General features: G+C 33.3%; 2 protein-coding genes across 2 annotated transcripts; one reads left to right on the top strand and one right to left on the bottom strand.

Annotated features, from left to right (window-relative positions):
- The first annotated feature begins 306 nt into the window (after positions 1-306).
- LOC135922641 (uncharacterized) lies at positions 307-14,238 on the top strand. The gene is made up of 16 exons (XM_065457062.1): positions 307-456; positions 511-626; positions 671-759; positions 813-959; positions 3,198-3,558; positions 3,613-3,892; positions 4,440-4,649; positions 4,761-4,954; positions 5,770-5,889; positions 5,966-6,082; positions 6,814-7,202; positions 8,391-9,271; positions 10,271-10,422; positions 11,670-11,839; positions 12,651-13,087; positions 13,315-14,238. The coding sequence occupies exons 1-16, from the start codon at positions 339-341 to the stop codon at positions 13,422-13,424; spliced, it is 3,891 nt and encodes a 1,296-aa protein (XP_065313134.1). The 5' UTR covers positions 307-338; the 3' UTR covers positions 13,425-14,238.
- A 1,220-nt stretch (positions 14,239-15,458) lies between these two features.
- Positions 15,459-16,805, bottom strand: LOC135922721 (uncharacterized). The gene is made up of 2 exons (XM_065457166.1): positions 16,512-16,805; positions 15,459-15,788 (listed from the first exon to the last, which is right to left on the bottom strand). Exons 1-2 carry the CDS (start codon positions 16,803-16,805, stop codon positions 15,459-15,461), a joined length of 624 nt encoding a protein of 207 aa, XP_065313238.1.
- Between the last annotated feature and the right edge of the window lie 11 nt (positions 16,806-16,816).

Below are 16,816 nucleotides of genomic sequence, written 5' to 3' on the forward strand. Positions count from 1 at the left end.
GACTAAAATCTTAAACCATCCATTTCCAGAAATCGGCCCAGCCGTTTAACAACATTAGCCTCTAGTAATTTAATATGTTTTTACGTTAATATTAAACTTTTAGTTATTTAAACAATAAATAGTACAAAAAATATATCCTCCAAACTTGTTATAATTGACTTTGAAAAATAAGGAATTAATATAATATATAACAACTTAACAACATGAAAATAGTTATTATTTTTTTATAATCTGTTTAACACCTCGAACCATAATCATATGTGGATGATTCTATCCATATATGGCAAATAACAAAAAGAGTGAACACAGGTCACATATATATATTCAATACCTATGCTATGGGTAATTGGTTAGGAATTCAGAATAGTTGGCTTTTAAATATATTGAGTCCATTTTTAAATCCTGAAGCTGGATTTCGTGATACTAAACTTAGATCTCAAAATCATGCTAACAAAAGTAAAATAAAAATTTGATATATATATGTTGGCTAATTTATTTATATTAATTAAGATACATATTTTGCACCATATTTTATAATGGGAGGTCATAAATTTGAAAGAACCTATCCTGAGACATTTTTATTTGGCGATTTAACAGATTTGAAATATCTTGGTCCACCTATGCTTGTAAATATAACTTCTTTTCAATATTATTATTGTATAATTATTAGTTTCCTTATAAAGCACCTATGTGGTTTGAACCTGTCAGAACATTGACGAGTCTTGTACATATCAGGAAAGACACATTAAAATTTATAAGGTTAGTTATATATATTTTATTTATCATTTAAATATATATAAACTATAAAATAGAATGAAAACAAATGAACTAGATCATAACACAGATATTTGTAATGATTCTCCAAAATATTGTATAGAATTTATATTTGATGCTGATGTTAAGATAGCAATAACCATTTACTACTTTGCAAGAGAAAATTTTGCCTCAGGGAAACTTATGTAAGTATTCTACCACTGACTTTTAGAATTAGTTTTTTTTAAATATTTATTTTTGAGATACATGTGAATGGGTGGAGGTCCAGAATTTTCATTATGAAAAGGGGAATAAATATTTTAATCTCAAAAGAAATGTGGTCTAGTCCTATCACCTCCAATTAAGTAATACCAATACGTAGACCAATTTTCTTTTCAATACTCTTAGTATTAAGCTGTTTTTTTAGTGACAGTCTTGTCCAGACTAAATTTGGGATTGGTTTAAAATAAAATATTTTCATTATTTTATTACATTTCTTTTCTGGCGTAATTTTTATTTTATTCATTTCTTTCATGAAACCCAGAAGCTTATTAAATAATATATATTCCCTATTAATCAGGGATACGGATCTCACAAAATTTTCATAGGGTTTATTATAGGTCTAGATTTGTAATTTTTTATATAATGTGGTTTGCCCAGACCGACCAAAACCTAGATCTTATTTTGATCCAGGTTCTGTCCATAGAAATTACTAGCAAACTACCCCATAACTTAAATGATTAGAAATTATTAGTTTATTTTGTAAACCGAAAGAGATATCCTTATAAATACATTTGGAATGAAACACACAAAAAAACATTAATTTTTTTGTAAGAATCTTCAAAAATGTTTTGATTTCATATTGAAAATAGATTTTTGCTTTTAAAAATGACTAAAATCCATAAAAATATGCCTTGGGTTTGGGATTGGTTAGAGAAAAGAGTCCATAGCATCCATATAAATAATTTTATCATGATAATAAATAGACATAAGACAGATAAGACAATACAACGTTTATCAATGTATGAAACTGTTGTCTATATATAATATATAAAAATTAAGTATGCCCTGCCCATTAAGACCTCATTTATGGTGAGCGCGTACCGCGTTATTGCTTAAGCCGCACGGCGCGTAATTCATTTTTAAGCCATAGCGTACCTATGAATTTAATATTATCCATTTATTTTATATATCACTCAATCGCTTGAGCGTCATCGCGGTATTTAACGCTTACCATAATTAAGACTTAATGTCCCTTGCTTCAATTCCAAATACCTCTTAGAAAAATGGATATTAACCTTTTTAATTTTTTTTTATTAGAGTCATGTCCTAAATCTTTTTTTTTTAAAAAAAATTCGGAAATTTTTAAAATTTCCTGGAATTATATTTAGGACAGATATTTTGATTTGAACGCAGCCCTGATTATAAAATAAAATTAAAGATAATATAATGGAGTGAAAATAGATACGAAGTATAAATGGATGAAAAGGGATCCTTGAGTTACCTTCGGGATTATGACCACCTTCACTAGTGATTGGTACCGATAGTTCATAATTAATTTTAGAAGTGCTGGAACGGAACAGAACCAAAAAAAAAAGATGGCCTTGTTACGAATCCCGGTTATAAAGTCATTCTTTTTTTAAAAAAAGAAGTTTTTAATCCTTTGATTTTTGATTTATCGGGACATATCAGTACGGGGTAGAATGCCACCCACTACATGGGGAATCGCTAGAGGGGTCGGATCGGTTCATCCTCAGAAACACCTCGTGATCTAATAAAAAAAGGTATCGGTGAATATACCCGTATTTGTTGTTAAATGTGAGGTTAATTAATGTAATCCAAAATTTAATACGATAATTATATTTCTTTAAAATTTATTTCTCCACTAAAAAACACGAAAGAAATCAATAATATAGTCGAAAAGTGATCCACGAGGTATATAATTTGTGGTGGTTTTATTCTAGAAGATTCCTAATGCTTATCTTGTATAAGTGATTGCGAGGTCTATTCATGAAATGGGCAACTCAGTATTTTATAGAGAAAAAAAAATATTACGCAAGTTCTAGAAATTTTTTTTTCTCATAGTGGGTACGAAGGCTAGAAACATCTATCAGCGTAACGAGACTTTTGGCATTATTTTTTTTTTCTGGCTAAAAAAAATATTGAGTTGGCACTTTTTGAAGCTCGGTTCAAAATTGAGTTTGATTTCTCATCATTAGTTCTCTCGATTATAATGATGCTCAATGTACAAAGGTGCGAAGAATAGGAAACTTGGTCAAAATAAATAATTAAGTTCACGTATGACATTTTTTTTGTGTTACATTTTTAAAAATTTATTGAAATATAAAAGTAATAAATAAAATGATTGGCATGAAAAAAAAAGTGGATATAAAACAATATATATATATAATAATAGTGATTTATTTAAACCTAACCCAAAAAAGTTATACGCTAGATGACAAAACTATGAAGTCCCCCACGTATAATTACGAATCCGGTTCGGGCCAGATTTTCTGCCAAACATCCCACGTTGTGGACCCAGCTATCCTTCTCGAAAGCCAGCACAAACACCGTAAACACCGTCATTGCCATCGTCACGCCTCTCAGGCCAATCCGGGAACCGCTTCTGGCAAATATGATAACTCATCCAGGTCTACCCACACCTCATCATCCCTATTGTCTCCGCTCAATTTTAAAGGTCTACAAAACTTGAACAAATTCAACAATCTTTTTCGTAGGACAAACACGAACAATTCACTGAACACTGATTCTACCGGGGTTAATATGAGCCACAATACTCCTGAGGTAAATACGCTTGATTTTATGATTATAAATAAGATTCTACATTCCCGTAATAAGGTTAATAATATCGATATCTCTGGACAACCCATGACGGATGTCAAATCAAGTTTGAGTGGCACTATGCCTGGTAAAAGCTCTACTGCCGTTACTATTAATCCTACCAAAAGGCGTTACTCTTACAACATGGGCACCGTTTTCCCTAACCAAAAAGCCCTATATAAGACCACGACTTTTTTGTCCCCTCAAAATGTCGTCGTTCCATTTCACAAGACAGGATCCTGCTCTTATGCTTCCAACACCGTGACTTCAAATAAAAGCACCGCGCCGAATGATAAAGGTGCAGAAAAAAATTGTTATATATGTATATAAATTATGATGGAATTATTTGACGTGGTTTACCCTTTTGATGGCAGGTGTCAGTTTGTATACCCAGAGTTTGACATTCGATATTTGAGATGCCATAATGGATAAGAAAAAGGAAGACATTTTTTTTGAGCGATTTGTGTAAAAAAAAATATTTTCATGATTTCATTTGAACAAAATTTGTAAAATTTTAAGTTAGTTTCCTAAAAATATTTTTATAATTGCTCAAAATCTTGTGCAGAACGAGAAAGAAAAATCTTCAGATCCTTCAAGAAGTCTTCCTTGAAACTCTGATTTTTTTTTTACAGAGAATTTAATAATATTTATTTCTAAATAATAATCCATATGGAAATTATTTGTTATATTTTTTTTTTATTCTCTAAATATTTCGATAACTGTAATTTTATTTTTATCTTTGAAAATAAGAAAAAAGAAAAGGAAAGAAAAAGAAAAGGAAAGAAAAAAAAAATATTCTCCACATGTCACTCATTTTTTTAAAAAAATTTTTTCATCGTATTCAGGCGGTACGTTTCAAGAAACCATCGAAACTTGCGACAACGACACTTACATCAAGATGTCCAAGCTGATGGAAAGGGATTTGCCGCCATCAATAAGCGCCAATTTGAACGTGAAAGATGCTAAATCAAAGGATAAAAATGCTCAGGGTAACGACGATAAGCCAAATTCCGTCAAATATCCGGTGGTTATTTGTTGTGTGACTAGAGAACCCGGTAAGTCTGCAAATTTTTTTATAAATACGGAAAGGGGAATGAAAGAAAGGAAAATAAAAATGCATATTAAATGAAAACGGAAATGAGAATTTCATTTTACAAAAATAAAAGATATGAACCGTCAAATCCACGTGACTTTAGCTACCATAGAAACGAGTCGAGACCGAACTACGGGCGGTTACGTTCTCAAACCTCTCAAACAGAAACTCATATCGGACGGCTTGTGCTTCCTGATCCAAGAAATTTACGGGATCGAAAACAAAATGGCCAACGATGACGTCACGGAATCGCCCGGGAAAAAAGAGGTTCACTAGGGAAGAAAAAACAGATTGGCGTTATTGAATATGAATATTAAATGTCTTGGCTAAACCTTTCCCCGTTGACCATCGGAAAAATAAATTCGATTTCTTTAATCGTTCGAAAAATATTAATAGGTTAATTTTGAGAAAGTGTAACCACGTGATGTATATTATATTACCCTTATACAAATGTATCTGTGAATATAAGTATTTTACTTTGCACCCTATTTTATTAAAATTATAAATATACAAAAAATTGAACAACATCACCAAAAGAAAATGATACTTTATGAAATCGGTTTGCATTCGAAAACCGGAAGTATAAACAAAATTATCGAAAGTGCGTGAGTAATTCTTTAAAAAAAAATAGCCCCCCCCCCTCTCCATCCGCCCTCTGTTTCTCGTTCTCTCCGTGTAAGGAAAATATAAGTGAGTTTAATGAGTAAATTTAAATAATAACTTTTGCAAAATTTTCTCTTGAATTTTAAGCACACTTAGGCCGCGTCCATTGGTTCCACCTATTTTCGAATACTTATTTTCGGTTTAGCCCAAGCTTAAACCCATTTTTGAACCAAGGACACCCTTATTTTGGTTAGTTTTAAGTGCGGTACGTTAAATAAATACTATTGGCTATTTATATATTTTTTCTTGTCCGCAAAGACGCCTTAACGTTAACGTAAATCAAAATGGCCCCCTTTTATTGTTTTTAGGCTTTTTAGAGTGAAGCTATATAGCCGGTCAAAACAGACTAAGTGTCTAGAAAATTTCATGAACCAGGGACACGACCTTAATAATAAAATAATCTCCGTTATTATTCTTAGACATCTACTCCCATTACTACCTCCCATGTACCCGAAGAATCCCTTAACCCGGTTTCAAATCCGTTATCCGAGGCAGTATTAAGCGACATGACTCAAATACCCGGTCTGGCCTATAATCCGGTTAATTTCTTTTATTAAATTTTAATTATTTTTTTTTTGAATTTTTAATATAACATATTTTTATTATCAACTAAAGGCAGATGAGCCTTCGTTTTCTTATTCGAAAAATTCAAAACCGGTATTCGATCAACTTTCTAAACCGTTATTCGATCAGCTTTCTAAACCGTTATCCGATTCTGATAATACTCGACTGGTAGAACCTAAAATTTAATAGATACTAGCAGTAAGACATTTATAATTTGGAGTCAAACTTCGTTATATCTTATTTTTGGCAAATTTCTTCAAAACTAGTGTTAAACAGCTCGTTTTGAGCCGATTTTAAAAACGGCTAACTCAATATTTTAGCCAGAAAAATATTGCCTAAGCCTCAAGATTTTTGTTGTAGAAGGAACAAAGATTTTGACATCTATTAGCGAAATTTTGAGTCTTGGGCAATATTTTTCTGGCTAAAATATCGAGTTAGCCGTTTTTAAAAATCGGCTCAAGAATTATTTAAAACGTTCTATCTGCTATTTCTCAAATTTGATGGCGTTCAAATTTTACCATTTTTTTATGAGAGTTTTTAGTGTCAGTAAGAAATGTCTGCAATAATTTCGATTCTAAAGAAGAGGCCCACATATTAGAGATCGACAGGGCTTTTTTTTCTTCAGCGCAACCCGTGAATATTTTATCCTGATTTGATCCAGCCCGCGAAATTTGTCCGGTTCCTCCTATAAAAAAAAATGTTCGCGAACATTTATGCACTTTTCCCGGGATGTTTTTCCCAGGCTTTGGTCTGGACGGACACGATAAGATTTCTGACACCCCCCCCCCCCCCACCTCGCATTTTTACAAATTTTTACCACATTGGTATTAAAACCAATTTTTTCTTCAAAATCGCATTGGTTGATGTTAAATATTACATTTTTACCTACTTTATAACAGATTAAAAACCCATCAGTTAACTCCTCGAATCCGAATTTAAAAGAGGTGTCCGCCCCTTTTCCGCTGACTCGACTGGACGACAAACTTTCGCACCCGTTATCCGTTTCAAAATCGATATCTGATTTGAATTCGGAGTACAAATCGGTCCCTAGTTTAATACCGGTATCTTCACCTGTTGCTATAACGATATTGGATAGTGATCGTTGCCAACCAGTATCAGACTCAAAATGTGAAACGGCACCCGGTCCGGTCTCTTGCTCCTCTTCCGAAGATGACTCTTGTCAAGTAGACCAATCGGATTGCGTGGTTTGCTTGTCGAGGGCACGTGATACCCTACTTTTGCCTTGCCGTCATCTTTGTTTGTGCCACGCATGCGCGACAGTGCTAAGGTTTTTTTTATAAAATAAATAAATGCTTTTAAGTTTTATTACTCTTTTATAAGCATTTTTTTTGGCATGTTAGCTTAACCGATTTTTAATTTAGCTCAAAGGAAAGAGGGATTTTGATTTCCTGCCCCAAAATAACGTCAGTTTGAATATTATAATGTTCTATTTACTTCTTTTTTTTTGCCAAATGCATTATTTCCTGTACTTCCATAGCAACTGTAAAAATGTCAAAATATAATTTGAAAATAATCCTTTTATTTTAAGTGTACCTATAAAGATTTTGTAAGGAAAAAAAAATGCCCTCATAATTTTTTTTAAAAGATGGGCATGGGACACTTATTGCGATTTGTGAGCGGCCTATCTTATCGCGAATTTTTATTCTATTCCCCAATTTGAAATAATGATAAAATTTCGCATTAGCTAATGAGACACGTACCTTTCTGAATTTTAGCGCCAATTTAAAATGTCCTATTTTTTCAATAATCACGATTTATTAGGTGTATGTATATATATATACATATTTTTTTTGCTCACTTTCAACTTCTCGGTTCAATGGCTATTTCCAGGTTTACCCAGGCTGGCCAGTTTTCCCCTCCGATTTTTCTTTTCCATTTTTGACGGTCCTGAGCATCAATACTTGTAAGATTCGTTTTTCTCATACCCGCCTCTATTACATTTATCCACGTAATTTTGATCCTTCCTTTAGGTCTTGAACCTCCTACTTCCATAAAAATGCTTCTCTTTACCCAGTCATCGTTTGTCTTACTTTACATATGCCCAAAGCCATCTTAGTTTTATTTCTTCGCATTACCACTTCCAATCATTTTTATACTTAATCTTGCTGGCAATTCCTTGATAGTTTTTCTCTCTCTCAGAGATACCCCAATACAATATTATTTTAATTTCTTTGAATTAAGCAAACAAAAAAAATATATATATATGTTCCCAGATTATTATAACGGTCCCAAATCACGAAAAGATATTTTTCGTCACTTAAATTAGCTTTACTAATTCATCGTAAGTGAGTGATTTGATAGAATATTATAGCATATTTTGCTTACCCTCCCGATTTCGAGCGTACTTCGCAGGGTTCGCGAACCTATTTTATTGAACCCGAACCGGGGCAAAAAATGATAAAACGGGTTCAAATCCCATCTTTCAAATGTATTTTCTTGTATTCCGCTAAAACAGGTTTCAAGACGGTAATTGTCCGGTCTGTAGAATCCCGTTTAAAGCGCTCTTGAGATGCGAGGTCATGAGAAAAATAACCGCCGCAAAAATGGCTGACCTTAAAGAGATTCGAAAAAATTCAGCTCGCGACAAAATTCGCTCGGATAAAATAGATGGCCGATATCTGGGATTAGCCGATAAAAATAACGACGGGAAATCGGATATCGAACCGGTTTACCAAAGTCTCAGGCCGGGAGGAAGCAAGACAAAACTAAACGAAAAAGTTCAATCGAATATAAAAAACCGGCCAGGTAGTCCTAATGAATTTGTCGGCGGCAAAAATCCGACTACTAGTAATTCTATCGATATCGCGTACGCTACTCCCGAAGAACGCGAATCAGGTGTTGGCCGAATCGGGAAAATTGGGTTCAAGAAAAAACCATTTCCGGAAATACGGTTTCAAACCGGCGGACACCGTAACGCTGGCAAATTAGAATTGAATCGCATATACTCGGATATAAAAGAAACGAGGTTTAATAACCGCGACGGCATCGAATTAAACTCTAAAGAACACGAGAACACCATTTGCTCGGGTGAGCCCCCCCTTTATACCACCACCAACTTTCAGACGCCCCTTAATCCCGCCACGGGGGATGAACGCGACGCCAAGCCAAAACACAGACCCCGAACCACGTTATCCCACAAAGTTGGCCGGGGTAATTTGCCCCGTGGCTTCGAGACCGTGCCCCTTATAGAAGCCCTGAACGGGCCTTCGGCTTGTCAGCGTCTGGTAGACGACAATTTTCGAGGTCGCAGAGGGCGAAAATGTGACAAGGACCCTAATGGTTCCCCGTTTTCTCGTGCTGGGAAAGGTGGGGATGAAGCTACAAACGAGAACGAGTGTAACGCATATTTTTATATTTTCTAATCGATACGTCCATTTTTTTTTTAGTCGAATACCGAAATGCCTAATTGATGAAAATTCATTATCATTTTGGGGGATCGGCTTCCTCGTAGAAATGCTCTTCAAAATTAAAATAAAATCTTCAAAGATTATATCATCCTCTGAGGATTTTTCTAAGCTAGTGTTGAAAATACCTTTAAAATTGGTTACGATTTTTTAAAAAACGCCCAAGTAAGGTTTTAGCCCCGAGAAAATAATATAATGTAGGGCATCGAGATTTGACGAATAGGTGTTCCAAACCCTTTCTGCCACTTATGTGAGCAAATTCTTCTAGGCTTGCATTATATTATGTTGGCTAAAATGTAAATCGGGCTTATTAACATAATCAATTTTCTAAGATACATTTTTTTGTAACGATAACTATTAAGAAGTATCGGCTAACCTGGTAATTTATTGAGCAAATTCTTCTAGGATTGCATTATATTATGTTGGCTAAAATGTAAATCGGGCTTATTAACATTACTAGTTTTAAAACGGGATTTTTTTTGATCTAAGTTTTTGGGAAAAATGAAACAATTTTCTAAGATACATTTTTGTAACGATAACTATTAAGAAGTATCGGCTAACCTGGTAATTTATTGAGCAAATTCTTCTAGACTTGCATTATATTATGTTGGCTAAAATGTAAATCGGGCTTATTAACATTACTAGTTTTAAAACGGGATTTTTTTTGATCAAAGTTTTTGGGAAAAATGAAACAATTTTCTAAGATACATTTTTTTGCAACGATAACTATTAAGAAGTATCGGCTAACCTGGTAATTTACCGTATTTTATTGTACGTGTTTGTTCTTTTTCTAAGTTAAAGTAATATTTCGTTTTTTTGCTTCTTTTTCTCTTCCTAGTGGATAGATAAAATTCCCTATAACAGGACAGCTGTATTAAAAAAAATAGGAATTGGAATATTTATAATTACATATTTTTTTTTGTGCGAAAAGATTACTCTATAAAAATGAATCTTCACGAACCCTATTACGACTACCCCGATAGGGTTCGCGGTCCCCTTTACGTTTTTCCCGCCAAATCGACTTCGGAGGATAAAATCGGCGCCGAAAAATCTACCGAAGTGTTTTACGATACGGTCGAAGAGGTATTTACTACTACTACTACTACATTACTTCTATATATATATATTATGGAACCTGGCATCGGACCTCGATTTTGGCCCGACCAATCAGTTCCGAGTAATATATTTACAAATAAAGGCAGAAGCCCGAATTTTTTATTTTTAAATTGGGGACATTTGAGCGAGTATGAAATTTTCAGCGAAATGGCAAATTATAAGCTCCCGAGGAAAATAATTTTTTCTAAAAAAAAGAATTTTATTCGACGTTTTCCCGAGAACTCTCTGACCTGTAATGCTGTTAAGCGGCTCGATTTCACCAAATTTTAAAATAAGATTTTTAGCTAAATTAATACTATGTCAGCTTCGAGAATTCGTTAAACAGATGGGACAACCTTTTGGCGCCCTTCAAATTTGTTTGTAAGGAGGATCTTCTAGAAATGAATAGTTTCCAATACTGGTGTTAACGTCTTCCCTTTTTAGGATGATTTCGTAGAAGATTTTTGTAACCACGGGACAGACAACCTTTCTGACACCCTTTAAATTTGATTGTAAAGAGGATCTTCTAGAAATGAATGGTGTTCCATACCGATGTTAGCTTCTTCTCTTTTTAGGAAGATGCAGAGAAGGTTTTTGCGCTATTAATCATCTTAAAACTGTCCAACAAGGTAGGGGCCTACGATTTTCACTGATTCCTTGGAAACAAAATCTCCAGGCTCTTCTGTTTGGCCTTGTTAAAAAGACCGATTCTCGCCGATTTATCGAAAACGGCGCGATTAAAGATTTTACGCCAAAGAAAAAAAAAATTAATATTCATGTAAGTCTACGAGAATTTTTTTTTTTTTTATCGTGGATGGACAGAAAATGTTTGGAATTCCTATTTGCCAAAATCTCGAAACTTTTACATAGTTTTATTTTTAGCAACACGATCCTAATCGGGCTATTTAACAACCACTAACTTCCGGTAACATTTTTTTAGGCTTCAATGTTGACTGCTGCTTAAGAGGTATCATGTCCACCCCTAATTGGGCTTTTTTACACAATTTTCTCGGTTCGCGAACGAACTATCATTTCAAATTTTTAATATTTTTAACGGGTTAGTTAGAAACTCGGGTGAAATACAGCGGACGATAGCCACATTTTTTAGGGGATTCTCGCTCCGGCTGAAATATATATTACTTAAAAAAAAAATGCGTGCTTGTGGTGGATAGTGAGAGGAATTTATCCAAGAATGGAAACTTAATTTATTTTTTTTTTCTTTATCCTTTCTCGAGATTCAACAAAGGCCTAGCGCTAGTTCCCCTAGGCTCGATGAAAAGGCGGACAAAGATCGTAACGTATCACGTGGCTTCTCGATACGCGACATTCAACGCCAAAATACTTTGATCGATGACGTCAATTCGTTTGTAAATAGTATGGCGATAAATGGCCGCTATTCTCTCGAGTGAGTACAATTTTTTTTTTTTTAAATTTTAGATTATGTTAATGCCAATCATTTATTTATTTTTCTCGGGTGTTCTGAGAATACATATAAACCATTTATTTTATTTTTTTTTACGAGTTTATGTGGTTTTATATAACTTTTCATATACAACACAAAATATAGCGTAAAAAATGTAGAGAATAAGGATAGTAAAGAGTAATTCTAGCGAAGATCTGTTCAGAGAAGAACTGCCATCTGAAACTTTGATGGTTCGCCTTAAGGATAGCTATAACCACTCTCTTGTCTTAGGAATAGAAAAATCGAAGCTGCCTATTTTTTTTTTGAAAAATCGGATTGACACCTTCCTGACGCCAACCAATATATTGGAATACCATTTATTTTATAAAACTTATATTAATTATATTCCTAAATTATCATCAGGATTTGGATGCAAGGTAAAATTAATTAACTAAGAAAACAAATGAATCCTATTTGTAAAAAATTTAATAAACTCTATCAGCTGTTCAAACGCGTAGAATGGTGTCCAAAATCCAAATCGCATGTACTCTTTCCTTTCTTTTTTTTTTGTTGAAAGTTCTCTAAAAAGCTGAACCCTTAAGAAACCTTAGGAATTTATGTAAATTAGACTGGACCAAAACAACCCCAACTCGTATATATTTACTTTCGTCTCCATTCGAAACCGATAGAACTGACCGAACCCCATTATATTCGAAAAGTGCGACATTGAACTGTAAAATATAATTTACGGTTTCGAAAAGAAAAGAAAAATAGCCAGTTAATTTAAAAAAATAAATTGATTTATCGACAAAAGTCCCACAACTTCCAACCAAAATAAATTCGCTACTCGCAAAAGTTTAACCCCCAACTCGAATCGTCTCCGAATTTCGAGGTTCGACCAAAATCGCGATTTCCCAAACCGCGAATCGAATATCGACAAAACATTTTTGATCGTTAAACCTCCCGAAACGCCGCCAAAGTCGGTTCAAAATAACAATATTCGCAAGTACCATTCGCTGACTTACCCGCTTTGCTCGTATCTCCCTCTAACGAACGTCGAATCGGGCTCGGGGATTAATTTTTTCCCGAAGCGATATTCTCGAAGCTCGAAACAAGCCTTCCAAAATTTTTCCAGAAATTCCATGAATATTCTTCCTGGCCTCCACCATTACAAGATGGCCAGGGGTCGCAGTTTGGGAGTCATTTATGACCCCAAAACACCCCGAAAAGATGGCGACGGAAATGATCTAGGTAGGTACAAGCTTGGATCTGTTCATTTTTTTAAAAAAAATAATAAGTATCGTTAGTAAAATTTCTTTCTTTCTTTTCTTTCTTTTCTTTTCTTTCTAAATAAAAGAAGAGTTAAAGAAAGTAAGATAAAGCGCTTATATATTGTTTATAGTTAAAGCTGAGAAATGTTACTAATTATTGGTTTAAACTGCTTTGTATTCATTTATTCGTTCATTTTTCGTAATTAGACGCGCGTTGTCAAGCTGCGGGAAACGAGCAATTCTACGATTTTACTTCCCCTTCTTGCACCTCTACTTCCTGCGAATCCTCAAGGGAAAATGTTTCTTTCTCCGATTGACACATACATACACTTTGATTTTTTTTTAAAAAAAGGGTTAATACCTACCCCCCTTTATTATAGATAATTATTTAGATGAACATAAAGATAATGTCCATATTTAAAAAAAAACACTAAAGTTCTCGAAGCATTTAAAAGGAAAAAATTTAATAACCCAAAAAAACGCATTTTATATCTACAGTTGCGCTTCTCCCACCACTACCTTTCTCGTTAAGATGCGGGAAAGTGTTGGGGGGGGGGGTGTTTAAAGTTGTCAAAAATTGGTCGTTTATCAATCACGTGATTAAGGCAGCAGCCAATAAAATTCAGCACCCCATCTGCTTAAAAAAAATAAATGCACGATTGCCGTCTATAATTTCGTTTTTTTTTAAAAAAAATTCGCGTATATTTATATATTATTATAAATCATGAAAATTATTATATACGATAATTTATATTTTTTTAAAAAAAAAAAAATTGTGCATAAAAATTTACTATGCAGTGTATACTACGTATCCGCCATTTTTTTTAAAAATCTACATTTTTAAAAATTTCAAATTTCCCTTTTTTTTGGCCAATCGGAGAATATCATATAGCTTTGTAAATACTTAAAACTATTATTTATACATTTTTAGAAAATCACTAAAGAATCAGCCAACCTATATGCGGGGAGTGGAAGGGGGTTGGCTAAATATTCTTTTTTTAACGCTTCTATAAATCACTCTTTAAAGTTGGGTCTTTTTTTTATTATAGCACGTAATTTTTTTTTTATCAAAAATTATTATTTGTGATATTCGGATCTATACTTATAAGATAATAATTCAACGAAATACTTTCAAACAATAAAGTTCCTCTTGTTTGTTTTTTTTAACTCCTGAAGGAAAAAAAAACAACAAATACATATTTTATCGACTATCAATTCAAAATCCGCTAGCCCTTATTTCGAGCTTAACGATACGTGAGTCCTTATTCAAAACGGATCGAATAGCGTTAGTATTAGTTTTTCGATTCCTTTAAAACCGATCAAATAAAATAGTAAATTATTTGAACAAATCAAAATTTTGAGAAAAAATAAAAGGCATCTTTGAGGGAAAAAGAAGTGACAATCAATTTTTTTTATAAAAACCTAACATAACCAAAGCTAGTTACTTTCTAGTGTTTTAAATGTAACTGTAGCTCATATTCGATTATTTTTTTGATGTTGAAAGTAACTGTAATAACGAGAAGTAACCAAGAAATAAAGATTGTTATATATATATTTTTTTTTGCAGTAGGAGAAAGAGGAAAAGATTATCTTACGTTCGTTTTACAGTAAAATAATTTTACAATAATGATATTTTTTTTCAAAAGGTTATAAAGCTGCGTCGGCTAAATACAAATAGATAGTTTATAGCTAACCCGATTAGGATGAGAATTCAATAAATTTCTGTTCTATCTATGATTATAACTGAGGCCACAGAACATAGTAAACAAATATCTTTATATATATGTCGTATGGGGATTCGGAATCTTCTCAATTTTAAATCATTTACTAAGGGCGATTTTTGGATTTTAAAAATCTGATTTTACAGGAATTGTATTGCAGCATGTGTAGAGGATTTACCCTAAAAATTTCAGCCAATTTCGGCTATAGACATTTTAGTATTTTTTTTTAATTTATACGAAAAATCCATATAAAAATTACTATAAATTAGAAGTGGTTTCTAAAGTTCGTGGCAAAATTGTTTGAAATTTACGGTTTGGGTTACTCTAACACATGTTTAGAATACATTTCCGGTTTAATCGAACTTTAAAATTTTTTTAAATCGCTCTCGGTAAGAGATTTACAGAGTTGTTAAAAGATCCTTTTTAAATGGATCTAGATACAGATACATCGTCTAAAATAATATCTAGATACAGATACCACATTTTTATATCTACTAGATCCTTTAGCAACTCTGGAGATTTAAAATCAAGAGATTCCGAATCCCAATACGACATATATATAATGAACGAAATTTGTAATGTAAAATGCGTGATCCAAAATATAAATAAAAAATTTTTTAAAGGTTCATTTTATTTACAATGAGATTCGCCGCAGTCAAATAATTTTAGGAGGGGACATAATAAATTTACAATGTCACACAAAAAATATACATCAAAAGCTAATATAAGAACTAGGATGTGACGAGGGGATAAGTAATTAGGTTTTCCGACACGATAACCTGGCGTAGACGCGTTGTCGACATTGCAACCCGAAATATTGCAGCAGGAAGTGCAGGTCTTGTAGGTAACCCCGTACCCATTTAGCGCGCAACCGAATTTACATGTATCGGTGCAAGACCTAGATATCTTGGATATAACCCTATTTAGTTCTACCCTTTGAACCTTTATTTTATGGAAATTCTGTATAATATATAATGTGTATTATACAAAATATGCTGGATTAAACTTTATGGCTTTCAACATTAGAAAAAAAATACTAAATTTTTGCCTTAGAGATCGACTTAGTGTTGTTAAACTACCTATCTTTAGTCAACTATAAGACAGCGTGCCCATATTTTTATCCAGAAATATTCTAATCAATTTTCAAGTTGAGGCTTCCAATCTAAAAGCTCGGCTAAAACACAATAGAGATGGTCAAAATTATATAATTTAACAACACTAGGTCAACTAAAAGATTTGCCATTTGCAGAACCTTCAACTATAAAATTGTTGTATTAAAGAGTTAAATATCCCTTCATAAATAATTTTAAATAAGGGCACAATCACCTATTATACTAGTGTTGCAAAATCGTCCCATTTAAGCCGACTTCTTTAAAAAACAAAATGGCTAACTCGATATTTTTATGCAGAAAAATATTACGCAAGATGCCCGAAGATTTTTGGTCATAGATGGCACAAAGGTTTGGAACAGCTGTTAGTGAAATCTCGAGATCTAGGTGACAATATTTTTCTGGATAAAAATAATTGAGTCAGCCATTTTTTTTAAAAAAAGAGCTTGCTCATATGGAGCTATTTTGCTTTCCCTACATCACACTATTCCCTCTTGCCTAATATTATATGTTTTATATCTGAGACAATTTCAACCCACCAGGAGTGTCAATTTCTATTTATCATTGTTGTTACTTGACAAAATTTGCTTTTATCCGTGCAAGTGATCAAATTTCCGGAACTGGCATTAATAAAACAGGAATCATCGAGATCGGAATCCACTTTGAAAGTGGCATCGCATATATAACACTCTAACTTGCCGGGTTTGGCGGAGGAAAGGACCGTGTTTGTGGTGGTTAAACTCGTTATAACGGCTTGGCGTTTTTCGATGAATAAACGTAATGACGAAGCGTTAGAATAATTTTTCGGGGTAGCATTTACGTCGCTCTTGTTCTTCGGGATGTTTTGAATTTCTTCGACTGATTCCATTTTTTTTTATA

Source organism: Gordionus sp. m RMFG-2023, chromosome 1, assembly GCF_954871325.1.
Source record: "Gordionus sp. m RMFG-2023 chromosome 1, tfGorSpeb1-WG-v2, whole genome shotgun sequence".
Lineage (NCBI taxonomy): Eukaryota > Metazoa > Nematomorpha > Gordioida > Chordodea > Parachordodidae > Gordionus > Gordionus sp. m RMFG-2023.

Coding starts and splice junctions, on each gene's coding strand:
- LOC135922721 (XM_065457166.1), bottom strand. CDS start 16,805: ATGGAATCAGTCGAAGAAATTCAAAACATCCCGAAGAACAAGAGCGAC. Junction 15,789..16,511: donor ATAAAAGCAAATTTTGTCAA/GTAACAACAATG, acceptor TATATTATACAG/AATTTCCATAAAATAAAGGT.
- LOC135922641 (XM_065457062.1), top strand. CDS start 339: ATGGGTAATTGGTTAGGAATTCAGAATAGTTGGCTTTTAAATATATTG. Junction 3,559..3,612: donor TGAGCCACAATACTCCTGAG/GTAAATACGCTT, acceptor TCCCGTAATAAG/GTTAATAATATCGATATCTC. Junction 7,203..8,390: donor GCATGCGCGACAGTGCTAAG/GTTTTTTTTATA, acceptor CCGCTAAAACAG/GTTTCAAGACGGTAATTGTC.